At 34.7% G+C, this 27882-nt stretch overlaps 3 protein-coding genes across 7 annotated transcripts; 1 reads left to right on the forward strand and 2 right to left on the reverse strand.

Moving 5' to 3' along the window:
- Window positions 1–9049: 9049 nt before the first annotated feature.
- On the forward strand, window positions 9050–13001 carry LOC108199817 (glycosyltransferase BC10). Of its 3 annotated transcripts, XR_010286414.1 has the most exons (3): window positions 9050–10456; window positions 10943–11087; window positions 12147–12776. XR_010286414.1 is itself a non-coding variant. In XM_064083123.1 (2 exons), exon 1 carries the CDS (start codon window positions 9398–9400, stop codon window positions 10442–10444), a length of 1047 nt encoding a protein of 348 aa, XP_063939193.1. In that variant the 5' UTR covers window positions 9050–9397; the 3' UTR covers window positions 10445–10456; window positions 12791–13001. The 3 variants fall into 3 exon arrangements, 1 of the variants encoding a protein (XP_063939193.1); XM_064083123.1 differs by lacking the exons at window positions 10943–11087; window positions 12147–12776 and adding an exon at window positions 12791–13001; XR_010286413.1 differs by having other exon boundaries at window positions 9051–11087.
- A 1301-nt stretch (window positions 13002–14302) lies between these two features.
- On the reverse strand, window positions 14303–21639 carry LOC108199901 (serine/threonine-protein kinase ATG1c). Of its 2 annotated transcripts, XM_017367924.2 has the most exons (13): window positions 20980–21639; window positions 20264–20384; window positions 20102–20160; window positions 19519–19583; window positions 19058–19151; window positions 18896–18976; window positions 18646–18754; window positions 18066–18138; window positions 17589–17962; window positions 17117–17484; window positions 16222–16492; window positions 15823–15893; window positions 14303–14817 (listed from the first exon to the last, which is right to left on the reverse strand). In XM_017367924.2, exons 1-13 carry the CDS (start codon window positions 21223–21225, stop codon window positions 14578–14580), a joined length of 2172 nt encoding a protein of 723 aa, XP_017223413.1. In that variant the 5' UTR covers window positions 21226–21639; the 3' UTR covers window positions 14303–14577. The 2 variants fall into 2 exon arrangements, with proteins under 2 accessions (XP_017223413.1, XP_063939192.1); XM_064083122.1 differs by lacking the exons at window positions 20264–20384; window positions 20980–21639 and having other exon boundaries at window positions 19058–19212.
- Window positions 21640–22897: 1258 nt separating this feature from the next.
- LOC108198788 (uracil phosphoribosyltransferase) lies at window positions 22898–27506 on the reverse strand. Of its 2 annotated transcripts, none has more exons than XM_064082498.1 (12): window positions 27314–27506; window positions 27118–27174; window positions 26930–27008; window positions 25936–25994; window positions 24928–25005; window positions 24607–24688; window positions 24369–24417; window positions 24178–24239; window positions 23794–23861; window positions 23520–23575; window positions 23387–23434; window positions 22898–23290 (listed from the first exon to the last, which is right to left on the reverse strand). In XM_064082498.1, the coding sequence occupies exons 1-12, from the start codon at window positions 27425–27427 to the stop codon at window positions 23233–23235; spliced, it is 810 nt and encodes a 269-aa protein (XP_063938568.1). In that variant the 5' UTR covers window positions 27428–27506; the 3' UTR covers window positions 22898–23232. The 2 variants fall into 2 exon arrangements, with proteins under 2 accessions (XP_063938568.1, XP_017222052.1); XM_017366563.2 differs by having other exon boundaries at window positions 27097–27174; window positions 27314–27499.
- Window positions 27507–27882: the final 376 nt, after the last annotated feature.

Genomic DNA, 27882 nt, shown 5'->3' on the forward strand with positions numbered 1-27882 from the left:
TGATTCAAAACCCTACAACTTATAAGTATATTTATAGGTGCCGAGAGACTTGTGTGCTACTCTTTCGCATAATTAAATAATCTGAAACAAAATAATATTAAAACTTTCAAACTGTTACATTCCATAAATAATTTGAAACAAAATCAGATTCTGTAACTTGCTTCTAATATATCCGAAATTAAAAAAAAGTAGTTCTAATTTTTGATATTTTACATCCGAAAACTCCAAAAAATTAGAAAAATAGAACGGAGCGATGCGAGAGGCGCCACCTACACGCCTCTTGCTTCTCCTTTGTATAGAAACAAAAATCAGATTAAAACTTTCAAGCTAGTATATTCCATAAATAATCTGAAACAAAATCAGATTCTGAAATTTACTTCTAATATATCCGAAACTGAAAAAGATAGTTCTAATTTTTGATGTATATAGAACAAAATCAGATTAAAACTTTCAAGCTACTATATTCCATAAATAATCTGAAACAAAATCAGACTCTGAAACTTACTTCTAATATATCCCAAACTAAAAAAGGTAGTTCTAATTTTTGATATTTTTCATCAAAAATTCCAAAAAATTAAAAAAATAGAACGGAGCGATGTGAGAGGCGCCACCTACACGCCCCTCGCTTCTCCTTTATATAAGTATATTGATGATTTGGCACCCTTGTACAATAATTATTAAAAATAATTGTCCCAAGAGTTTTTTTATTTTGTTCCTATATTTATTAAAAGAAATTATATACTCCTTTATACTCCCCTAAATGTTTTTAAGATGGAGGGTTTCAGTAGATATTTTTAAGACTCTTTGTAGTTTTATGAATTATTTTATTTTATTTCCTGAATAAGATTTAGTGTTTAAATTATATTTAGGGGAAAAAAATTAAAATTCAATCATAAAATTATATTTTTATATATTAGAATAACCGTAAATAAACTAGAAGACGTGACAGAATGTATTTTTTCCAAATGTGAAATGTATCATTCCTTAGTATTTGACCCTAGAGTCAACTCTGCTTCGATCCCTGATTCGTGAACAAAAAAGACCGATGCTGACTCCTTTTAGAACCGAGAACACATTGGCCCCTATACTAATCGAAGAAGTGCATGTATACCAAAATTTATGAAAATAGTGTCTTAAAGACTTCATCTTAGCAGTCAACAAGGTTGAAGTTTCTTATTGTTGAGTCTTGAGCTGAGTGGGGCTGTAAAATTTTCGGGTATCAATCGTTTTACTTGAGCCTAGTTTACTTTTCGATAATGATAGTCTCTGAAATTACACGTCTAAGGCTATGGTCCCAAGGTGTTCTCTACATTCTACAATCTTTATTAGTCTTACGACTCTTACAAGTCTTACATCCCTGCTGTGCATGAATACTATAGTTAGGCTTTGCAGAGCATCGAATATTTAGAGTTGGCTAACCTGCAAGCTAACATGCAACTTGCATATAACTATCATTAGAATATTATTGTATTAGTCATTTTCTTTCATTCAGTGGCGGACACAGAAATTTTTGCGAGTGGGTGCCTTATATAAATGTTAACGAAGGCAAGGAGGAGATTTAGAACACTGAGAGGCAGGAAGGCGGTTAACGTTTTCTTTTTCACTCTTATTTCTGTGTTGTGGACTTTGTGCCCGCTGTAAGATTGTTTTATACAGACTCTATTTTAGTTTATCAGGCTTTACCTAATAGGCTAGTAGTGGGTTCATGTGAATAATTCAATGGTTTTCGTTAAAATCTTTACTATATATAATACATTTAGGAGCAACCAAGTGGGTTTCTTGGCACCTAGTACCAAGGCTGTAGGTCCGCCCATGCTTTCATTCATTCCTAAGATGACACCTGTCGACATAAAACCCACTTGATCAAACTCAACAGTCAGCACCTAGTCATAATCATGAGTCACATTATCCAGGTGTCCAAGTAGAGCATAACGTGGCAGTTGCTTCAGGAATTCAGGGTGACTCATCCCAAACTGATTCTTGTATACAGAGAGGAGTTGATAAGTATATAAGGGGGAGGATCTTTTTAGAGGGGGAGGACCTCTGGCTCTAGAGAAAAATATAAAAACACCAAAGAAAGAAGTATCTTCGGGTGTTGGTGACGGAATTCTAAAGCACAGTAGCTACGACTTGTGTTGAGGAAAACCTTCGCCATCATTTGGCGCCGCCGCCGGGGATTCGAGTTACTTACCCGGCAATACTTACCACTATTTTACAATGACCTAATGATCACTTGTGAACGAACAAAGAAGAAGAAAAAATGCAGGAACATATTCAAAGTAGCATAGACAAGCACGGTTAACATGACAAAGTGAAGAGCTTTACTGAATCCTCTCATAACCTTCAAGACGTTGATTTTTTCTTGCTCATATCAACCTTTTCGCAACATGATTACCAGGTACTACCCTTACCTAATTATACTTTATGCTTGTGTACATTAAATCTGCTGTATGTTTTTTGTTTGTCAAAAGATTTCTTTGATAAAGTTTTTATAAAATGACACGTCTTCGTGAATACTCTCATCTCACAACCTCAGAACTATGCCTACATATCAAGTTGTACTTTTGCTGAGACATGGTCGAGTTTCCAGTCTCGACAATTTTTTCACTAAAAAGCCAATAAATGTGGCAATATCTAGGCTGCGGCAGCAAATCTTTCTAGCCAATATACGTAGCAATATTTAGGCTACGGCATGATCGATTTCAAATATCAAAATCTTTCCATTAAAACGCCAATATATGTAGTAATATCTAGGCTACGGCATGGATCGATTTCAAATATCAAATCTTTCCATTAAAAAGCCAATATTTGTAGCAATATCTAGGCTACGGCATGGATCGATTTCAAATATCAAAATCTTTCCATTAGAAAGCCAATAAATGTAGCAATATCTAGGCTACGACATGGATCGATCTCAAGTATCACGAATTTATCTATTTTAAAACCAATATATATATATATATATATATATATATATATATATATAATATCTAGGCTACTGTATAAACTCAGCCTGGGTCGGGAAGTATGCTAATTTCGCCCATTTCAAATGTCACAATCTTTCTAAGAAAATAATGCTTTCAAATGACATGGCATTCTTATGACAAAAGAAATGATGATGGCATTCTTGTCCAGAGGCACCTGCATTATACTCTCTTCATGTGCTTACAAATTTCTACGATAGGTTCAAGCTAGATTACTATTGCCGACATTGACAACTTGATAAGCACAATGAACTGCTGAAATGCTCTCAGAACAAGAAATTTATACCCTTTTATTCAAATCATCGATAATTTAAATTCATGAGTTACCGCCGTGAATTTATTGATACTTTTGTCCATTTTCAGAAAAAATATTATGAGCCCATGTAATCTTTGTCCAACTAAATTAGTCTTATTGATTTATTACCAATTGTATTTTTAGTGTGTGTGTGTGTGTTTTTTTATCTACAACTACGGCTAGAGCTGAACAAAAGGACCGGCCTGCTGGGCCCAGGACCGGTCCTTAAAAATCCTGGGCTTTTTTAAATAAGCCTGGACTAGGCTTTTTTTGTTACCGCGCCGGGCCAGGCCTGGCCTGATAATTTCTGAAAAATGAAGGACTACCATTAGTCTGGTGGACCAGTCCAGTCTAACCGGGATTTTACCCGGGCTTTTGTTTCCTAAAATATCTATATGCATATTTCTGAAAATTGCTTGCCAGGCTTTTAAGTTGGAGGAAAACTTGCTAGTCAAAAGTGGAATCTTACGGTTTAGGTATGTTTAGGTATGTCAGTGCCAGGATAAATAGGATATTTAAGACGATTGAATAGGCAAATAATGCAAATACACATATCCAGTACATATATCCATCCAGAAACATCCCACTGCAGAAGAACATAAACAGGCTTTTCCATAAATATCCGGACTTTTACCAGGCTTTTGTCGCTAAACGGGCTTTTATCTGCCAGGCTTTTATCTAGGCTATAATCGGGCCGGGCCGGGCCGGATTTTTATCATAAAATCAAGGCCTTGTAAGGACTTGCAGGCCAGACTTGGACCGGTCCGGGCTTTTCATATCCAGGCTTTATCCGGGCTTTTTATCGGGCTTATCCAGATAGGCTTTTTAGGACCGGTCTTTTTGTTCAGCTCTAACTACGGCTTAGTTGTGATCTTTACAAAACTAACTCATATGAAAGTCTCATACAATGCCGTCTAACATTTAGAATTAATATGTAGAGATCTATCACATAGTTTGAAATCAGTTCACTAACAAGTATATTTGTGTGTCACCTAAAGCTTGTGCATCAATCTCTTCAACTCTCGCTACACTAGTACTTGAAGATCTTAGCTTGGTTACAAGATTAAAAGGAATAGATGTTTTAACTCTCGATGAAACACTAGTATGCCTAAACTCCCACTCAAGGTCAAGGATCATCAAGCCATCACATCTTATTTTTGTTGAAACGAATCTTGCTCTAGACTCGTCACTACATATAACAAAGTAGGTATAAACATATTACTTCTAATACAAGCTGTAGCACACAAGAATTGGTACTATATATTGCATCACTAGCAAAGATCTTGGCCGATCGTACGAGGTATTGTTTTCCAAAGACAAAAACCTAGCCTCGGATTTCTGAGACTTGGCATTAGTTTAAACACATCTGGCACATCTTTTAATGACAAAATACTCTTATTTTGAAGCACCTAACTAATATTTTCTTTGAGTGCATGTTGTATTGTTGTGCTGTAGGCTGAGGCTTAAATTGTTGCTGCTAACAGCCTGGTAAATACTATAAACTACAAGGTTGCGAGGATATCATTACAATGAAATTCCATATTTTGTTATGACCTAAAGATTACAATTAATTGTGGGGGCAAATGAAAGTCCCTGAAACTACACGTCTAAGGCTACGACCCCAAGGTGTTCTCTACAGCCTACAACCCCTACAAGTCTTACAACCCTTACAAGTCTTACATCCCTGTTGTGCATGAATACTATAGTTAGGCTCTGCAGAGCATCAAATATTTAGAGCTGGCTAACCTGCAAGCTAACATGCAACTTGCATATAACTATCATTAGAATATTATTGTATTAGTCATTTTCTTTCATTCATTCCTAGGATGACACATGTTGACATAAAACCCACTTGATCAAACTCAACAATCAGCACCTAGTCATAATCATGAGTCACATTATCCAGGTGTCCAAGGGGTGGCAATATCAGACACGACCCGAAACCCGACACAAACCCGACCTAAGCCGAAACCCGATTTACTGAGACAGAAACCCGAAAGTGACCCGAAAATCACCCGATTGACCTGAAATTAGAATTTTATTTCTAATAACTTCAATTTTCAGTTTTATTCAATTTTAAGTGATTTTAGCTTGACCCGAAATCGACCCGATTGCTGACACGAACACGACCCGTTACCCGAAATTGCCACCTGTGTGACCAAGTAAAGCATAATGTTGCAGTTGCTCCAGGAATTCAGGGTGACTCATCCCAAATTGATTCTTGTATACAGAGAGGAGTTGATAAGTATATAAGGGGGGAGGATCTGTTTAGAGGAGGAGGACCTCTGGCTCTGGAGAAAAATACAAAAACACCAAAGAAAGAAGTATCTTCGGGTGTTGGTGACGGAATTCTAAAGCACAGTAGCTACGACTTTGTGTTGAGGAAAACCTTCGCCATCAGATAATATAACACATCTCATGTTTTGTAATTTTTAGCAGTCATCTTCACACTCTAGTTGAGCTTAAACTATTGTAGTCCCGGTTGGTCTCTATTTTCAATCTTCCTCCCCACAAGAAAGACCAATCTCAATCAATGTTCTAAATCTGATCCTTGCTGTAAATGTAATTGCCTAGCAATCTAGGATCAACTTTTTCCTCCCTATAAGATTCTTCTCCGCATAAATATTTTTTCTTCCTTACAAACCTTGCAAGTTCAGCCTCAGGGTCTTGAATAAAATTATCTAGTTCCAGATACGAAAGCTTGAAGAAGTAAAGATTATGAATAATATCGTTAATTAATTTACGTTAAAAATATTAACGTTACCTCACAACGGTCACGTAAACAAAATCAGCTGCATACCACACTTTTTGACACAAAAAATTGTTGAGGATACAAAATTTTCAAATGAAAAACACAAATGTGAAGAGCCCACCACTGTGGGACGTCCCATTTCATATGGGTCCTTCCAACGCTGCATTAGTCTGATTCAAAGGAGAAAATCCACTTCGTGTGTCCCCATGCATGAAGCTGGACCGTGTTATGGATGGTCTTAAGACCGTCTCCGCAGGCCCGAGTGCTGTGTTGGCAATCGATATTTGGATCCTAGTTTTGTATACAGCACTAGAGCAAAAAGTTGCAGTAGGGCTGCACATGGGCTGGATTTGGCCGGTTTGATCATTTTAACGACCCAATACGGGTTATAAAAATATCAACCAATTAAACTCAAAAAATTATGAAACCTAACCTTATTAACTGTTTGATGGGTTGGGCCGGTTTGGTTTGGGTTAATCGGGTTAATCTAGTCAGCAATAGGGTAATCTGATTTAATGAATATGTGCTGCTATTTAATTGTTCTCTGAAATAAAACTATCAAAAGGAAATAGGAAAAGGGGACTTCGCTTATACATCCTAAGAACGAATCAAAAATTGCGTGTTTACAATTTATTTAAGGGTTCATTATCTACATTATTATACTCTAGTCTCTGGTCTTGGAGCAAATAACACAAATAAATAGCTGGACTACAAAGGAATCCAGTACAAACGTGCTGGACAACTAGAGTATGAAGTGTGATAAATCTAAAATGGACTGGGTTTGTACAGTAAAATCGGGTTGGGTTGGGTTAAGGTTAAATTTATCTAAACTTTGACCCAACCCATAATAAACGGTCCAACTAAAAAACAACTCAATTAACCCACGGTCTAGAATGGGTCGGTTTGATCGGGCAAATTAAGGGTTGGGTTGGTTCGGTTTCGCTGGGTTGGACAACCCATGAGCAACCCTAATTTGCAGCAGCTTTATTCTTTTCTGTTTTTTTTTGTTTCCAAACATGTGCATTCACTCTGTGCATTGAATTCAAGTCTTCTAGTTACATTTCTTTTGACAGCCAAACTTCACCCTGCCTAAATATAACGTCTATATTAACGTTAACATAAAAACGTTCAAAAAAGTTTTAAAATTGTAGCGGTCCATAATTTTCACTATAAATAAAAAGTTTGTTGATTAAAAATTTCACTCTCTCTCTCCTAAATATTTAAGTTTTTATTTTTGTGATCCAAAACGAATCCAAATAATTATTCTGCTTCAAACCCATAAAATTCCCAATTTCTGAATACTCAATATCCATATCCGTTTCCAAATACTTATTTTTCATATGTCCAAAATTCAAATATGGAAAATTTTCAATTTTCAAACCTGCAAAATCCAACTTACAATCCGCAAACCCCGAATCTTTAATTTCCATTTTCAAATCCGTATTTTTCGCATTCACCAAATTCACAATTTCCGTTTATCCAAAATTTTCAAAATATACCCCCACAATTTGGAACCCAACAAACTACTATTAGTAATGATTCCCCACAATCACGAGATTCCGCTTTCGATCCTTCTAATATTATCGATCTTAATGATGATATCAACGTAGTCAAAAATGCGTGAGAAAGCATATCTCAGTGGACGTGGAATGAAGATAAACTTTTAATTAGCGCATGGTTGAACGTATCAACTGAACCCGTAACTAGTAATGATAAAAAAGTGAAGCATTTTGGGATCGAATTCGCGAGTATTGTGAAGAAAGTAATCCCGAGCTTATAAAAAGAGGAGCTATAGCTATGAAGAAAAGGTGGCAACGATCAAATGAAGGGGCTCAACAATACGGTGCGTGTTACGAAAAAGCCGAACGAATGATTGACAGTGGTTCAAATATGAAAACATTTCATCAATAAAACGAAGATTTTCTGCAAAATAGTCATTAAAAAGATTAGTGTGAGCAAGTTGTTGTGGCCGATTGAGCACCTTGTGCCTAGAAACAGAGCCTTGATATTGTCTTGCTTTTTCATTATCTTCGTAATGCCTTATTATATAATTGTTGTTGGTAATGATATGCACCATTGCATTAGTGAGAAGTCGTTCATCATCAAAACTTGATGAAGAACTTGAAGAATTCATTTTCATATACTGAATAGGAAGTAGAAGTGTGTTCAAAATATACAAATTGTAGTTAATATCTATAGGACAATTGATAAGGTATAAAATATAAAAATAGTAAAAGATAAGGTAAATCTCTCCCATTCTTTGTAGTCCATTGGATAGATTACTCTTTATTAAATTTGTAGGATAAAAAAATCTTATCTACAACAAAAAAACATTGGGAGACTAAATGTTATCATGTTTCAAAAGTGGTCAAAAGCATTGTGGCACTAAATCTTAGAGTTAATTGCAATATGCGTACCTAAACTTGGGCCCAAAAATATTTCAGTCAACATACTTTTATAAATTACAATTTGCACCCTCTTACTATTTATCGCACTGCATTCGACATCATTTCCGTCCAAGTCCGTTAAATTTCCACATTTAACGTTACTTAAGTGAGGGATAGAACCGTAAAATCCATTTTCAACAGTTTTCTTAAGTGAGGGATCTTAGAATGATCATAATTACAACCAATTTTATGATTATCTTGGATGATCAAGAAATAATTTATTTGATTAAGTCAAAGTTTAAGTTTTTATTATGTTTTCGAAATTTTAGTTATTATGTTTTCGTGTAAGGTGTATTTGCAATTAATTTTTATCGAATGCAATCTTTATATTTTATTAAATTATAAAGTATAATTTCATAAATTATTTTTGATTTATTTTCTGAATAAAAATTAAACATTTAAAATATTATTCCAAACAAATATTTGTAAAATATATTTTTAACTATATTTTATAAAAATTTGAAACACCATCCAATAATAAAAAAATTAAAATAATCGAGACAGAGGGGAGGAAGCGATTAATTTGCTTTCAAAGGCCAGCACAAACATCCATCCTAGAAAAACCTCACAAGTCCCCAACAAAACCAAATCCAGATCACCAAAAAATGACCAAAACATAAGCTCAATAACCACGGACGTAACAAACAGATTGACTAAACTTTTACCACCATTACAATACTCCTTCGTCTTGTAATTTTCACACTCAACTCTCACCAAATCTCACTTACACAAACACAATACAAACACAACCATTTTTATATTAGTACCAATTTTCACACACACACACACACTAGCATCAATCTCACTTCCTTATCATACCCTTGTCTTGTTGAAAACCCAGATCTTAGATCCCTCAATTATGTTGTCATAAACTCTTATGTTGTCAAAAAATCCTATGTTGTCATAAAAAACATTCACAATGTTTTCAACTTCAACTCCATTAATCCCAACTATAGCCCTTTTAATCTCCTTGATAATCATTCTCCTTTTTGCCCCTTCTTTCCTCCCAATCACCCACCGCAAATCCCCACCAATCCCACTCGCCGATGAACTCGATGACCTGTCTCTGTTCACACGCGCCACCCGACGCGCCGCCGCGAAGTCCCGCCTCGGCACCACCAATCAGAACCCCAAGATTGCTTTTTTATTCTTGACAAACACTGACCTCTATTTCTCACCCTTGTGGCAACTCTTCTTCAACAACCACTCTGATTTGTATAATATATACATTCACGCTGACCCAACTGTGCAAATTGCGCCGCCGAGTGGTGTTTTTGAGGGCCGTGTTATTGGGAATTTGCATAGGACTTATCGGGGAACTGCCACCCTTATTTCGGCTGCTCGTCGACTGCTTGCCACTGCGATTCTTGATGATTCCAGTAACTTTTACTTTGCTCTCATTTCGCAACAATGCATACCTTTACATTCTTTTAAGTATGTGTATAATGCGTTGTTTGGTACTGATTCGGGATCCATTGTTTTAGATAAGATTAGTTTTATTGAAATTAAGTCGAATGAGTCCATATTATGGGATAGGTATAACGCTAGAGGTAAACGTGTGATGGTTCCGGAAGTACCCTTTGAAAAGTTTCGAGTGGGGTCTCAATTTTTTATACTGACTAGGAGGCACTCGTTGATGGTGCTTAGGGATCAGAGGTTGTGGAAGAAATTTAAGATTCCGTGTATAAATGTACATTCTTGTTATCCTGAAGAGCATTATTTTCCTACACTGCTGTCGATGTTGGATCCCAAGGGCTGTTCGTCTTATACATTGACGAGGGTCAACTGGACGGGTAGTGTTAATGGTCACCCGCATACTTATTACCCGAGTGAAGTGTCGGCACAACTGATCTATACTTTGAGGGAGTCAAATTCTTCTCATTCGTATCTGTTTGCCCGCAAATTCTCACCAGATTGTTTGAAGCCATTGTTGGATTTATCGGAGGAAGTCATATTCAAAGATTGAATTTTAATGTTGGTAAGTGCGTTTTGATATTATTCCTTCACTGCTTTGTAAGTGAGATTTGATCTGATATAATTTTTTCACGAGTTAAATTGGATTGATGGTAATTTTGGTGGTGTAAACTGCACAGTAAAGTTATGAATTTCACATTGGGAATTTTATTCGTTTTAAAATACCTATTTATATTTGATTTAGAATATTTAAGTCATTTTATAAGTTCTAATAAAGTTAATAACAAATGTAGTTTGTAGGAAAGTATTTCTTGTACTTTTTAGAAGTTAAAATAAAGTTAATAACAGAAGTACTTTGTAAGGATTGGTCTTGAGACTTTTGGTAACTTAGATATAATATGGGAATAAGGAGACATGATACTTTTTGTAGTTAAAATGTGTAAATAATGCAAGATCAAGATCAGGATAAAATATAAAGGTCTTCTATTGCCTATATTTTACCATGTTGATCCATCCGATGTTCGCGAAAAATCTGGTTGTATATCTGAAGCAATAGATCACCATGATGAGAAATTCAAGAGTGAGGTGGATGAGACAAAAAAGAAGACTTTGATGGACAAAATAAAGTGATGGAGGACTGCTCTTGCTCAGCTTTCGAATCTGGGAGGCATGCTTTTGCAAAACGTGGCCAATGGGTAATTCATTTTATTCCTCTTAAATCTGACTACTTTTTATTTGTTTCTGCTCTTTGCTAATTGCCTTGTGCAGTTATTTAATGTTTAGTCCACTAATATCTTCTATGAGCTGAGAGAAAATGAAAATGGAACTAAATGAAACTGAACTCGTAAACTGTGACTAGTCAAACCATATAAAACTGAACTAGTTTTGAAATCTGAAGCCCAACACACCTAAAAACTTGTTTGATTCGGTTTCTTTATACAAGTGCTTATATATGAATTATTAAATTTGTGCTCTTCCGACAAGCGACAATATAAAGGTGTATTTGATTGAGACTTGATATTGTGGTGGCTTTTCGCAGTTCGACTCACTTCTACGGTTCTACCTTTGTAAAATTACATCATAATGCATATGATAGTATCATCGCAATGACTATGCTACTAAGATCCATTAAGCAAGATTCTTATATGAGTCAGCAAACCAGCAAATCTGTCTTTTTATGTTCATTGTATATCCTGCTATATCTCAGGTAATTATTTGAATATCTGTTCCAGTCTCCCAGAGGTAAGTAACCCTCAATTTATATAATGTAATATTTACCTTGGGAAATGCATTTCTTTGTAGGCGTTGGTTCTGTTCATTTAGGTAATTAGCTATAATGGGAAGAATTTGCTTGGACTTTTTTATTTACCAAGTTCAAAAAACCAAATAAAAACCAAATACAGGAATTACAAGTAAAGGTCAAGATTCATTTATTTTGTTAAAGCATACTTTGAGTCCCAAGCCTCGAGTTTATCATTTGAAAATAGTATTGTTTCTTAACCGGAACTGAAAATTTTCTAACCAAATTAAGAGTTCTGACTTCTGAAGTTGAATTATTGGGTTAGTTCAGTTTCGGTTTTGAATATGAAAAATTAATAGGATTATGATTGTGGTAGTGGTATAGTCTTAATCGAACCACACTACCTCTACTTCTATGCTTACACTAGTTTTATGGAATAATTTACGATCAAGGTATTCTATGCAAAGCCAAGGTTATTATTGTCAGAATCTTTACTATGTTATTGTTATTATAGGTCACTTGATAATGCTTCTCTGCGTGGAGGAGTGCATTAGAAAAATTGGAAATCATTCCTCACTGTGAATCCAGAAGATTTTGCGAATAAGTTACGAACAACTCTTTGCAAGATGACCATGATAGAGATCTATTTCTGTAAATTGCGTGTTTCTTTAGTGGAGAGGCCGAGTATTTTGTGGTCGGGAATCGGGATACTAGATGAATGTGATGATAGAGATCTATTTCTGGAGATTGCGTGTTTCTTTGGTGGAGAGGCCAAGTATTTTGTGGTTGGGATACTAGATGAATGTGATTATTACACATCAATTGGAATTGAAAATCTTATAGATAGATTTTTGTTGATGACTATTAAATTTGAGAATCTTAAAATGCATCAGACCATTCAGGGCATGGGTAGAGAAATTATACGTCGGCAATCACCTAAAGATCCAGGGAAAAGGAGTAAAACTTTGGCATTGTAAACACTCCCTTAAAGTATTAAAAGACGAAACAGTAAGAAAAACACCAAGGCACTGGAGCAATTGTAACAATAACATTTCTATTCTGTCAATTCTATTTTCTTCTTATTGTAACAATTACATTTTTTGTCAGTTTTTTCTGTCAGTTTAATTACAGTGGTTTCTGCTTATTTTCGTCTACCAGGAAACTGGAGCAATTGAAGACCTGGCACTAGAAATGAATACAACTAATGCATAAGTACAAGGCAGAGTTGAGAACAAAAGCTTTTTCCAGGAATCAATATTATTATCTTTAACATCAATTAGTGTCCAGGAGCTTTTCAACAATACTGTAAAGAACATGATTAATGATATTAGCAAATTTTTATAGATTAGCCGCAGGATAACAGTCTTAACAGCTACTCCCTCCGTCCCAAAAAGATTGAACTGCTTTGACTTTCACGGAGATTAAGAAAAAAGTAGTAAAAGAAATTAAATTAGTTGAAAAGTTGGTAAACTGATGGGACCCATCAAAATTTTAATAATAGATTTGAGATAGTGGAGGAAAGTAGTGGGTGTAATAGTGTTTATATTATTATAAAATAGAGATAGTGGAAGAAGTAGTGAGTGTAATAGTGAAAAGTAGTGTTCAAAAATAGTAAGTGGAATAGGTTCATTCTTTTTGGGACGTCCCAAAAAGGAATAAGTGTCAATTAAAATGAGACGGATGGAGTATGAGTTTAACGGGTAGTTATCCTTTAGCATTCAAGATGAAAGAGATGCTAAGAAAAAACAGAACTTGATAAAATTCTAACATGAAAATGCTGAAATGAAGGTAATTGAGCTTTGTTCAGAGGCTGAAAGCAGAATTTTTTAGTAGAGCTGTAAACGAGTCGAGCTGTTCGCGAATAAGCTCAACTCGACTCGTTTAAAACTTGACTCGACTCGACTCGGTTCAGTTTGTTATCGAGCTCCAGTTAGAGCAAAAAAATTTGATCGTTAAGAAACTCGAGTCGAGTTTTAGTAGTGTTCGACTCGAGCTCGACTTGTAATCAACTCAATTCAGGACCAAACATATTTAAAGTAATCGTTATTTCACTAGTTGATTATTAAAATTTCACATCAAATATATTTTTTGTTTTGTGATATATTTGTAAAATCATTAAAATAAGAATATCCCAACATTTGTGTGATTGAATCTTCAAAAAATATTTTGAAAACTTTTTTAATATTAATTATTTTTTTTAAAAAGATCAAATATTCGCGAACGACTCGACTCGAACTCGAATTGTTCGCGACCAGCTCGAGCTCGACTCGGTTCTTAACGAACTCGAGTTCGAACAACAAAAAATGATCGTTTACCTTATCGATCAAGCACGACTCGTTTAGCAAAAACTCGAACTCGACTCGACTCGGTTCGTTTACAGCCCTATTTTTGAGACATCAAGCATAGCGCTGTGCAGACGCAGAAAGCAGAGTTTCTCGAGACATCATTCATTGATCAAACTCGACTAGTCTGCATGGTAGACGATCATCTCCTTCATTACAATTGTGTAGAAGCCAGAGATGGCGGATCACTCAGATGCTATAGCTACTGAAAATTGAGATGCATCTGTTCTGTTAAACTAGAAACACATAGCAAAAAAATAGACAGGGGCAGTTTCGGAACTCTCTGTGCAGAACCATGACAACGGAGATGAAACCGATATCCCACAAATTGAGAAATCACAATATACTCGTTGAAAAATATAAGAATGGTACAGACCAACTACAAATGTGATACAACTGACATTTTGATTTTCTATCAGTCCATAAATCACAGAAGAGTGACATACAACACAGGCTGAATGTCCCTCAACAACAGATAAGTAACAGACAACAAAGGCCCAATTGGCCAACAGTCCCCAAAGAATTTCTGTACATACAAAGAATTTTACATGGTACAACATGAGCTATTATCAGTAAGAAAAAACACTAACAATGCTCGTTCTATCAAGGAGGGCAATTTTGATCCTCACATTTAAGTAAAGCCATCCGTTGGGACTTGGAATGGCTTTGCCGATTATTAAGGACATCCACATATGTGCGCAACCTATAACGGTCCGAGTTTGTAAGAGAGAACGGAGGGTTTATAATGAGTGATGGTCCTTCCACAAGGAGGAAGACCAATAATTGGACTGCTTTTGAATATAAATTTGCTGCATTTTCCATGTGACCCATGTACTCATCAACCTGCAAGTTATACGCGAATATATAATGCTGAAGTGGTCAACGAAAATTGCTTCAGAGATGGATTATAAATAGGATATTAGGTGGAACAACAACTAAAACCAAGGCATTTTTCAAATTATTTCTTCCGCCCTTACCTTCTAGCTAAAATGGCACTAGCACACTACTGTGTACTCAATTTTATCTCTATCACCCTAATATTACTTGTGTATCTCCAGCACTGTAAAATATTTAACTGTTTCATATCTTTAAAATGATATCCTAATGTTGTGTTTGGTTGGAGTAAATAAATTTGCAAGGAATGGAATGAAATTTGAACTATGTTATGGATAATTGTTTACTCCCTCTGCCCCCTTAGGGGGTTTACTTTGAGGGACGGGAGCTTGACACACATTTTAAGGCTCCAATAAAGTGTAGTTTCACAAATTATTTTAAAACTTTTTTTCTTGCTGTATAAAAATTTAATGTTTAAATATCAGAAAAAGAAGATCTTAAAATTATAAAACTATGTTTTATATGCACCTTAAAATGCATGCCAAGCAATGCAAAAAAAAAAACTGTAAAAAAAAATGAGAGGGACGGAGGGAGTATAAATTTCATTCCTTCATTCATTCCATTCCTTACACCATATACTATAGATCACAACCCCAGTTTGAGAAGGAATGCCTCATTCCCTCCTAGACTCAATTTCTTCTCAAATCTCATCATAACAATTTTGCACTTACTCGATATTTCACAAAACTTCCCTCTTACCTCTATAATTTAATTTATTTTCAGTAATTATAATAATTATTATTATTATAAAAAATTACTGATTTACAAGGATGATAAAAGACGGCAACAGGAGTTTTATACTTTTAATATCAAACACTTGCAACTTAAAGTTCTTTAATTACAAACATTTTATATGCATATGCTCCAAATGCCTTTGTCAATTAATTCACAGCTTCATTTTTAGTTAGTAATTACAAATAATGATTCTGAAACTTGAAAAGTGAATATACTTACAGCCCCATTTCTTCCCAATGCAAGTGCAGACTGAAATATTGCCTCCATTGCATCTGGCATTTCCGTATTTCCTAAAGCATAAACTTCTTATATCAATATCTCTACTTTAAAAAAATTAACCATGAGAGTAACAGTGTAAATGACAAATCTGTACGTTGATACATAGAGCAATAAAACAGAATTCTACTGAAAACTAAGGTGTATCAATCTTCAGAAGAGCAGGGGAAAACATTTTGCTTTTTCCCCTATAATTGGCCAGTAATAGGTATAGACGAGGCGAAAACTATAGAGTATAAACATACTGCCCGGAATCACAAGAACCAATCAATGATCAAAATATATAATGCACGAGTATAAAAGTATGCAGAATAATTTGGTTAAGTACTTCGGGAAGCATACCGGGCTCAATAAATTTGGCAAGTTCCTCAGCATTTCCAACTTCTTGGAGAAAATCCCTTTCAATTTTAGAGCAAATATCTTCCTGTCGCTGAGAGTTAGCAGTATCAACTTGTTTTTGGATATCAGGATTAGCATGATCCTTGATTTCTTGGTTTGGACTACCATCAATAGCTGATGCAGCTTGTGTATGGCAGATATGTAATGCCTGTTTGCATATTGCAAGTATCACAAGCTGCAGTGAGAATGCTTCTAGATGCTTTCCAGCCTCAACCTGTTTAAAGATCAAATTCAGTGAGAAACCACAGGCATGTAGACTGAATGAGAGCAATTCAATTATCCTGGCAAGAAGCAGAATCTAATGGGCTATCATTAAATACTCTGCTAATGCAAAGGATCTTGAGTAGCATCTATACTGCTAACCATCAGTAATTTCTCAAATAAGAGGTTTATTAATGTTTATTTTCTCAAATTCAAATTAGTTAAGCAATCTTCAGCAGGTAGGAAATCTCAGATAAGGAACCACAACAAACTGGGTAACTTGTCTTTTTTATTTCTGCAAAAATCTGAATCTGTTTGGCATCTAGGAGATTATGTATAGTGGCGATACCCCAACTGCAGGAACATGGCATACTTGTTCTTTCTAACAAAGACGTATGTTTCAATAAATAATCAAAGATGCAAGGGTTGTTGATTAGAGCTAAGTAATCCAATGCTTTATCTATGCCAAAATGTATCTTAATAATTCTATTTCCATTTCGAACCAAATATGATAGATTCTATACCGACTGTGCCCCCCTGGTCATTTCAGAGGAGTTTACTCTAGAATATGCATAGCAACATAATCAAAGGAAAAACAAGTATTTTCAAAATTCCAAGTTAGGGTGCAATGAATTACCTTCTCATTCACTAGTTCAGTAATCGTAGATGCACAGTGCTGCAGTGACTTAATCCTTGTCAAGCAATCCGTTGATGGCTGCTCTGAAGCATCCCCCATATCCAAGGATCCTAATGAAGTCCCAGATGGAGGAGAGCTTTGACTTTCCAAGCTACCAATGCGACCTTCTTTACTGACCAGTGCTCCCATAATTGGCACAGGGGCACTTGATGTTGACTTAATAACATCCCTAGATGTTAGAGGGGGGCTCCCCGCATTGGATGGTAAGCGACCTGGCCTATAAGCACTTGTTGAGGGAGATGGTATATCCACAGGTGGACCAGAAACAAGGACATAATCCTGATCAATTAACTCCAGTGAATCTACAACTGTTTTGGAAAATAAGATAATAATTGGACCACTTTAGCTACAACATGATGGATATGTAATAGATAGAAAGTAGGATGCAGAAAACTTGAAGAAATATGAGTACCCTTCGACCGGACATTTACTGCTGCATGAGCCACTGATTGCAGAGATTCTTTCAGACTTCCTTCTGAGGGTCTACGATTGCTATATCGAAAACCTGAAATTTCTCCTTTATGCCCCCCACTATTATGCTGGGAAAAAATATCCTGCTTGTTTGGAGCATTGAGCACTTCCCTCCGATCATTCCTTTTATCCACAGAAAATCCGTAAGTAGATCTTAAAGGAGACCTTCTAACACGAGATGGGCTTCCATCAGGACCACTAGAATCATCATCTAAAGTAAAAGGCAGACAATCTTCTTGAGAACTCTCATCTGTGCTCCTGTCAGGATTGCTTTCAGAGAACGGAAAACCATCTATTCTCATAGATCTCATACTTCTGCATATCACACAAACTTTTTTAGTATTGTATCAAGAATAGAGAAATTTACTGTGTGTATTGTGTAGATATTACTAAATCTAACGCTAAAAGCAACATTTACCTCGTCACTTCATCTGTTTGCTTCTGAGAAAGAAATGGGTGGTTGAAGAACTCTTCAAATGTCAGCCTTTCCACTGTAGACAAAAAGATAAGAACAGGTATTTATATATGTGTGTGTACTTGTTACGAAAACAATGTGACATTCAAATCTCTTCTTCTTATGCATTTCACTAATTTACCTTGAATTATAAAATATAAATGTCTTCAGTTGAGTTTATGACTACAGCAAACTGTCATGGTTGAATATCTTTTCACCTTATCAGCATTAAAGCAAGATTTACTTGCAGAAGAAGTATTTTCTAATGCTCACTAATCATTAAACTATATGTAGGGTATGTTAGACTAAGGTAATTTGACTATTTTTTCACAAATCTAGCTTCTTAGTAGTTGTTGCATCGATTAAATATTTAAACACATAATCTGGACTGCTTCAGTATTTATCTTCATGTCATGTGATATGATGAAAAGACTTATTGTTCCCAAGAAGTAAGCTGGTGCTGGGCTATAGGATAATATAAAGTATCTAAGTGCTTAGTCCCATCCCATACACTACATAATCCAGAATTGTTGTAAGAATGTACCTGGATTACGTCGTAGCAATTTTCGACACAAATCAACGCATTCAGAACTCAAATCTGTTACATCTGATGGAAATCGTAACTCAGTTGCCCTCACTATATTTTGAAGCAACTGAAGGCACACAAAAAAGAAGTTTCAGACAAATTAAACACACGCTAAGCAGCAGCAAATTCATATTAGCATAGAATATAAGCTAGGATTAGGGACCAACAAATGAAAGAGAAACTAGTTATGATTGCAAGTAGAACAAACCTGTATTTGATTGCTCCCTGTAAATGGAGTTCTCCCAGTCACAAGCTGAAACAAAATGGCACCAACACTCCAGAGATCTGCCTGCGTATAGAGTTCAAGGTTATTGCAGGTAAATAAACAGAAAAATAAATGGCTGTGTGCATATATGAGAGTAACTGTCACCTTCGCATCATACTTCTGCAGTTGCATTATTTCTGGAGCCATATACAGTGGTGAACCACATAGCGTTTCAGCAAGGTTTCTAGGCTGTAAGGATCTATTAAGATAAACTCATATGTGATCATCAAAAGAAACATTGTACCGGGCTTCTCCAAACTCTTCAAATTAAAATTTTGGATAAGGAGATATGGCAGTAAAGATCTCCAAATTAATGAACGAAGTATTAAAGCAATTAAGCAGCATATATTGGCAACACTATCTATTTTTTTTAATTTTAAAAAAATACAAGTGATTTCAGCTAGCCATATCCCTATCCTCTAGTATGAAGGATTTCGGGAATAACACACAAATCAGATATAAAAGACTTCAAAAAGTTAAATTCATGCCCCTTGGCACTTAACTACATGACTTTGATGTTAATAGAGGTAAAAGAAGGAAAATACTCATTGCGTAAAGAATTATACCTTGCAAACCCAAAGTCTGCAATCTTTAGAACTGCATTATCATCATTTGAAGATATAAGGAGATTCTGTTTGGAAAACAAGATACATCAGATATTGAATGCAGCATCAGGACATGTTAGATTAGAAATCAAGTGTACTTAGTGTCAGATATCTATTTGAACAAATCAACAATGGCCGAATTCTTGTATAAGCACAAAGAAACAAGATGTGGGACACAATAGGTAGACAAACTGTTCATATCCATAACTGCATTTAAGAATTATGTACTCCCTCTGTCCCACTAGGTTGTTTACCTTGGGGGACGGGACTTGATATGCATTTTAAGGCTCCTATAGAATGTAGTTTCACAAGTTATTTTAAAGTTTTTTTTCTTTTGGATAAAATTTTAGTGTTTAAAATTTTAGTGTTTAAATATTTACACAAAAGGAATATTTTAAAAATAAGTTATGAAACTATATTTCACATGCACCTTAAAATGCGTGCCAAGCAATGCAAAAAAATGTAAGAAATGAGAGGGACAGAGGGAGTATTAAAACATAATCATTCAAATAATTAATATGTAAGAAGGTAGAAAGGAACCAACCTGTGGCTTCAGATCTCGATGAATTACATTGTTATCACGAAGAACTTTCAGACCAGAAGCTGTGTTTATTTAAGAAAAAATAAATAAATAGCAAGAGTATTACATAGCACCCTAGGACCGATAACACTGCAGGAGAAAAAAGATGAGAAGCTTGACTAATACCGAGCTGCAGCATAAAGTGCTTGGCAGTGGCTTCAGGAATTCTTTCTTGCCGCCTGTTAATAAACATTGAAAGGTCACCCCCTTTGCAGTATTCTAATACAATATGTATTTTTCCAGGTTCCTGAATGCAATAAACAAATAACTCATTACAAGCAACACAACACTCAAAATGCAACAACCAAGAGCAAAAACAGAGTAAAATAAATGAAAATTTAAGTTCAAAGAAAATTCCAAATGACTAAATTAACTCTCAAAGTATGATACGATTATAGACAGATACCAACTTCTTTACCAAGGCAAGTACTACCAAAATATATGAACTAAAAGCACACACATCTACTTGGAACGAATTTTCTGAAACACTAAACTATGCTACTACTTATAATCAATTTACAACTTTCGACCTCATTCACGTAATTCTCCAGTTTCTGAACAACTTTATAACCAACTCCAATCATTTATGCTACATAACTACCATGCTTTCAGTTCCATAAAGTGAAATAACAAAAAATTCAGCTTCAAGTTTACCCTTTTATTCAACTTTCGAGCACCAATTCCTCTAACCAAATTTCATATAAAAAATAAGCTAAATTACCCTATCCTTAAAAGTCAAAAATACCACAAAAAACTATAATATATAACTAAAAAATTTCCAACTGTTTTACAATTTACTAATCAACAATGAAACAAATACATACAAGCTACATAGAATTTACCTGAATCATGTCATATAATCTTATAATATTTGGATGATTAACATTCCTCAAAATGTCAATTTCAGACATAAGACTCTCTTCCAACTTCTTGTTTAATCTTGCTGTAGCGATCTCTTTGATTGCCACCTCAGTGCCTAGAATTTTGTGCCTAGCATGCCACACAGTTGAAAAAGAACCCGACCCGATTTGCCTACCAACCAAATAATCCCCAACTACTCTACCTCTGCTAGATGACGACTGAGCCATTTTCTTGAAAACCCTACTTTCAAAATCAAGAATTCACTTCAATTTTGAATTTTGGGGCTGACCAAGATGAGCTTCAGCTGCAGACAGCTGAGTAGTTGAATAAAGTCCAAATCTTTGCTGAAAATGAGTATGAAAAAGGTATTTTTGTGTGTTTTCTGGGATTTTTCTTGAAAACCCCAATTTTGAAATTCAAGAATTCTCTTCAATTCTGAAAATTGGGACTGACCCAGATGAATTTCAGCTGCAGAGAGTTGAGTAGTTAGATAAAGTTCAAATCTTTGTTAAAGATGAGTACGATAAAAGCTGTTTTGTGTGTGTTTTTATGTGTGTTTTTTGGGGGAATATTGTGTTTTGTCTTTTCTTTATGAGGATTGTTTGATAATGTTTTTTTACATCTTTTGATTAGTTTGTAAAAGCTTGTTTTTAATGGAGTAAGACATCTCTTAACTACAATTAGTGGTTTTTAAAGCAAAAATTATTGGTTGATTGCAGAGTTTGTGTACAACTAAAACAGGTATTGACCCTGATATATATGCAAAGATAAAAAGAATATTTCTACCATTTTTAAATGAAAAAAATCATTGAATAGTTAATGATTGAGAGTACACGTTTGGTTCTTGGTGAAGTGTAATGTTTATTGTTAGTTTGCTAAGTTATTTGTCAAAAAAGGATTGCTAAACAGAATGAAATTCATCTGGTGGTGGTTATTCTTTGCGAGAAGAATATTACTCTTGATGATTAAATTGGATTTCTTATGTGAATAAAATTTTAAGAATGATTCGACTTGTTGAGTAGATAAATCTTTTACTTGGTAAAACTATCTTGATCAATTTGTTGCTGAAAGGTGAGAGGGATATTAAATTATATATGATATACGAGAGTCGCGCTGAAGTGAAAACTAGTATTTAAAATAGAAACATATAATCATTAAGGTTCTGCGGCAAAACTTTAAATTTTAGATAGATTTACATAATCTAAATCCAAGTACATGTTTTTTAGATTTTTGTGTGTGTTCAAAATTAATTTCAAAATATAATATATAAATATGTTACTTTTTGCATGTGCAGTTCTGCTGCAGAAATACTAAAAAGTTCTAAGAATTTTTAAACCGATGGTTCTTAGGTTAATGGTTCTAAGAACATGACCCACGATAAAAATATTAATCGATATAAATTTGATAATATGATGAAAAGTTGTTTAGTTATGATGGTTAGGACTTTGATATATTATAAAATAATATATTCAGATGTATGAAAAAATATTCAGATTGTAGTATGAAATTCATCTTTGCAGAATTCATGATTGATATTCGCACTTGAAATAAAAGCAAAGAGAGTATCCTTCCATTTCAAATAATAATTGTTTTGGACTTTTACACAAATGAAAAATATATTTGTACATATTATTTTTAACATTTTTTATGAATGAGAATATAGATATTAAAATTTTATTTTGAAAAAAAAAGTTCAAAAAATGATGTATATAAATAATTTATTTTTGCACCTCAAATGAGCAATTATTATTTCAAAATGATTCTGGAATCGAAGGAGTATTTTGTTTTCGTTTCATTCGCTGCTGCTTTTACTTTCCTCTGCCATTGAATCACTGCATAATTCCCATTACACAGTTTTTGTTCGCTAAAACCTAAGATGATAAATGATCTTTGACAGGATGAAATGAAACATTCTTAACTGTTTACTAAAACCTAAAATGATAAATGAAATGAAACATTCTTAACTGTTTACTAAAACCTAAAATGATAAATGATCTTTTACAGGATGAAATGAAACATTCTTGGCTATCATATATATGTCGCTACCTTTGGAACCAATCCCGTCTCGCTAGCTTAATAATATCAAAAATGTCAAAATTTTCCCAACATGAGATCAGTGCACATCCGGGACATGGGCTAAACAAAAAAATATTCCAGGAAAACTACTTGTGTCGATATGCTAACTATTTCAAAGTTGAAAGATGTATAGGGTAACAAGGCAGCGAGATGCATGATTACGTAAGGGTACCAAAGCAACGATCTCCTGCATCCCCGAGTCCAGGAATTATAAACCTGAGAGACCAACAAAATTATTTAGGTAAACTAAATGAGACAACTGCTCACAGTGGAGTTTCAATTTTTTTGTTTTACAACGGGAGGAGAGTTTACCCTTTCTCATTAACAACAGAGTCGACAACACCAGCATACACATGTAGACTGTACAATCACAGAAAGAAATGATAAAATTTATAAGGGACAAGCTTCAAAGATTTAACATGCTTATAATTGGTACAGCGATTACCCTGGAAAGTTCTCACTAAGCTTTTTAAGAGCTGGCGGGGCAGCAACAGCAGATACCTATGCAAACAATTGAGCCAACCACGAGGTAGAGAAGTTAACATGTTGAGTACATTCACATATCATGGCGTGAATACCATATGCCACATAAAGGACAATAGATTCCAGAACAATATTACCACTGGTCAAAGTGAAAATACTGATGAAGTTTTAACAACTTAATCTCATATGATGTGAAAAGTATAAATAGCGGTAAACATTCTATTTCATTTACTTACCACTTTAATTTGTTTATCATCAACTCCCCGTTCTCTTAACAATTTAAGAGCAGCAACAACTGTACCACCTAGGAGATAAATCATATGGAAATTTAGGACAATCCGAAGTAGAAGTAGAAAAACAATCAAGTACTTTTTGAAAAGAAACATCTCTTAAATAAATTAATAGGCATGGTTCTTAAATATCTTAAAACAAGCATATTACACTTAAATCAAAAATCTTTTGGAAAAGTTATCTTGATTCGGTGCAGTGAGTCTACTTATGATAGTTCAATTCCTGTAAAGCCAGTGTTACAGTTTATTATACAAGTCTAGTCCTTGCATATCTATCTAGCAAGCTAAGATGATTAAGTATGAGGTGCTGCTCATGATGGTGATGCATACCTGTTGCAAGCATAGGATCTACAACAAGTATGTGAGATTCATTGGGAAATTTGTCAGGTAGCCTGCAGAAAAGACACAAAGCATAAGAAGAGGAAACCAACGTCACACTTGGAGATAATGGACATCTGAAATGGACAGTGCATAAAAAAATAAACCAATGTGAAAGGATTTCCACAATAGGTAAGACTTACTTATTTAGATATACAGATGGTTGTAGTGTTTCCTCATCTCTGCTCATCCCTTAATTCGGAAACAGGAAAAAATGAGAAATCATGAATCACAAATACATATGTTCAGGGGAAATACCATTATATGCAAGTCTAAAATAGCTAATTATTTACAAGATGAGTATTCAAGTATATCACACAGTGTTAGTACAAATGATTAGGTAAACAAGCTTTACTTACAAACATAAAAACCATAACTTACCCAAATGATAAGTCTTTGTCGCTGGCAAGACTGAAGATGCATGTTCAGCAAGAGCAAGACCAGCTCTTAAAATAGGAATGATCTGCAAAACTTAATAGGAACACTATTAGGTTACTTGCATGCATCAATTATTACTAAATTACTCCTCATAATGTCAACACCAAACACTTCACTATTTAATAGATGAAATAGGCCAGCCCTAAAGAAGAAAATAACTTCACGGGAGAGAAGATTTTGCAATAACACCTACACTACATTAAAGTTTTAAATAATTATAAGACATGAAACATATAATATAATTAAGACTATCAATGTACTGACCGCGATAGGTTCCCTTGGATCAACAAATTCTACAGAGGCGATACCCATTGGTGTCTGAATCTCCCCTGAGATCATAGGCTGCAGATAACAAAACATGACATTTCATTCACAACAAAAGATATTATTCATGTAGTGGAGAGCACAATTGTGATGTTTAAGATTCTCTAATTCTAAAGCAATAAACTAAAGTAGGTTTAGTAGATTCTGCTTAAAATTTTAAAAATAAATATGAACTTTACAGACAAGGAGTTGTGCATGGAAAGAGTTCGCAACAAAAAACACATGAACAAGTTTAGCTGAATGCTTAATCATTAACTAGCCAACTTTCTTAAATTATCATTAAGCTGCAATAGAAAAATGGCATTTGTATACGAATAGGTGACTCATGTGATAGGAGATGCTTGCTAACTTTGATAAGTTTCATCATCCATGTGAATTCTTACTTAGGCTTCAATGTCTTCCAGACAGCGTTCTAGCTTTTACAGCCTGTTCTATTAAACCTCAAAACCCAATTATGTTGTTCTTTTCTTCTTTTGTCTTGCTCCCTACTTATCTAACATGTTCTGAGGCAATTCTTAAAAGAAATTTGATCTTTGCCAAATCAAAATCCACACACACATGTTGGCACTAACTAAACATATTCTATCATTTTCTTGTCTGCGTGCTAAAGTTTTTTCACCTTTCACCATATCTAGCTGCACTTCCTGTCGATGTGCATGTATACCATAATTTTTTCCTTTTAACAAAGGTAAATGTGTAAGAGGGAATGAAAATATGGCACCAAGAATTTATAGGTGGGAGGCAGTATGCCGTATTTTTGTTGCCTACACATGCATGTGTTAAATTAGACTCGTCTATTACTCATGCAGCTAAGAACATCTGAGTACATCAAGAGATATATCCAGTCTACAGTTCTAGTAAATTCAGTTCAATGCATATACAGTAATATTAGTGAAGGCAGAAAGCAAAATGTAACAAACAGCGATTCACAAGAGAAAATTAGGTTACCAGCCACTCCCTTGTTGCTTCATAAATAAGCAATCTTCCCAACTCAGCCATTGCATTCCCTGCAATTAAATTTAAACAAACTATAAATAACAATATCTCAAATAAACTTCCCAATTCACTTTAAAGTACAACAACTAGCCAACTACCCATTTGATTTGAGATGTGCTGCTTATATGATTATATGTAGTATCTAAGAGCATCTCCAAGAGTCTCTCCGTACGAGCTCTTAAGTAGCAAAATAGAGAGTCTTTGTCCAAATAGAGCTCCAATAAGCTCTTTACAAATTTAAGAGTCTCTTCTCTGCCCTCTCTTTTAGGAGCCCCCACATAGCTCTTAACTTATATTTATTAATATCAAATTCATTTACCCCTCTTTTAGTTCACATATGAATAAAATATAAAATAGAGAATGCATATAAAAAAAGGTGGTTGGAGTTCGACACTCTTAAAAGTTCACTAACTTACTAGGAGTCACAATATTTATATTATATGGGAGCCAACTAGGAGACTCTTGGAGATGCTCTAATAAGTCCAAACAAATCTACTCCCCTTTAGACATTATTACGGTACATTACACAAGAGATGCTGGCTTTTTATATATCTTCTTTAATAATTACAAATTCATGTACCGAGTAAAATGTAATAGCTTTTCAACATAAGCTTACTCTAAAAGTCTGAACTTGAGCTTGACAAATTAAATTCAAAACAAAGAAACTAAAGCCTTAATAAACCAACACACGGTCGCAAACCTCCCCCTTCCAAGACCCTGCCTACTACAATATTTTTGTCAATGGTATCAAAATTTTATAAAAAGCAATGAACACTTGCAAGTTCAAGTTCTCACTTCACACTTGTACTTCAAACTACATGCTATTCAGTATTCACATTGTACAGTGTACACTAGAACAGCTAAAAATTTATCCAAAAAACAACATAACTTCACAAAATAAAAGCGCTATCAACAAAATCAAAGCTTTATCACCATACAGACTTACTAAAAGCAGGGCAAGGAGTCTGCTCATTCCGAAGCACCGAAACCCAATGCTTAATCAAAGGGTGAGCAGGGACAATCACCTAACAAAAACCCAACTTAAAAATCAAACCTTTACACAAAAACCCCACAAAACACACACTAATTTCACCCACAACAACCAAAACTCACAGGCATTCTACTCTCACTCACTCCTCTTTGCTCAGCATTCATCTGGGCACTCATTGACAACACCCACCTTCTTGATTTCTACAATCAAACAATCATATATACACACACACGAAAAGGGTCATCAAGAATCATATAAACACACACAAAAAAAGCAAAAAACAAACACAAATAAATCAAGAAAACATGAAGGGCCACCAAGATTTGTAGAGATATTGACCTGGGGAGAGAGGGAGAGAGAAAGAGTGGGATTTTGAGAAGTGGGCGTGGTGGGGTTTTGGTGGTGATTGTTGAAGAATAAGGAGGAATAAGTGATTTTGTTGCATGCCATCATGTTTTGTGTTTTGAATGTGAAAGTGAAGCCTACCAGGCTACCAGGCCCATTCTTGAATTCCTGATTCGGGTTTTTTGCTTTGGCAATTTCGGGGGTTTTTTTGTTTGTATTTTGGTGGTGGAAGCTTTGAATTTTTCGTTTTGAGAATAGAGATGCACAAAAATTTATGTTAGCCAGGATTATTTTATTTGTAAACACAAATTTAATACTCCCATGTTCGGATGAATATGTCCCTCTTTTCATTTTTTTTCACCTGTTTTTACCACATACTCAAAAAAAAAAAAAACTTTTTTGTGAAAAAAATATATGACACAAATTTTCTTTGAAAGAAATTAAAATAATATTTTCAAATATCCGATTAAATTACTAAAAAAATACATTAAGAAACTAAAAATTGAATATGCATATCAAAATAAAAGAAATATACAGATCAACTCCAACACTGCCAAATCTTT

This window comes from Daucus carota, chromosome 8 (genome assembly GCF_001625215.2).
Source record: "Daucus carota subsp. sativus chromosome 8, DH1 v3.0, whole genome shotgun sequence".
NCBI lineage: Eukaryota > Viridiplantae > Streptophyta > Magnoliopsida > Apiales > Apiaceae > Daucus > Daucus carota.

What these genes read in the sequence shown, in the direction of transcription:
- LOC108199817 (XM_064083123.1), top strand. Translation starts at nt 9,398, where the DNA reads ATGTTTTCAACTTCAACTCCATTAATCCCAACTATAGCCCTTTTAATC.
- LOC108199901 (XM_017367924.2), bottom strand. Translation starts at nt 21,225, where the DNA reads ATGGCTCAGTCGTCATCTAGCAGAGGTAGAGTAGTTGGGGATTATTTG. An exon ending in GCAGACTTTGGGTTTGCAAG is followed by an intron (nt 19,152 to 19,518) that starts GTATAATTCTTT and finishes TTATCTTAATAG; the next exon opens with ATCCTTACAGCCTAGAAACC. An exon ending in TGCAGAAGTATGATGCGAAG is followed by an intron (nt 18,977 to 19,057) that starts GTGACAGTTACT and finishes CTCTATACGCAG; the next exon opens with GCAGATCTCTGGAGTGTTGG.
- LOC108198788 (XM_017366563.2), bottom strand. Translation starts at nt 27,427, where the DNA reads ATGATGGCATGCAACAAAATCACTTATTCCTCCTTATTCTTCAACAAT. An exon ending in CCATCTGTATATCTAAATAA is followed by an intron (nt 24,240 to 24,368) that starts GTAAGTCTTACC and finishes TCTTTTCTGCAG; the next exon opens with GCTACCTGACAAATTTCCCA. An exon ending in AGATCCTATGCTTGCAACAG is followed by an intron (nt 23,862 to 24,177) that starts GTATGCATCACC and finishes TTTATCTCCTAG; the next exon opens with GTGGTACAGTTGTTGCTGCT.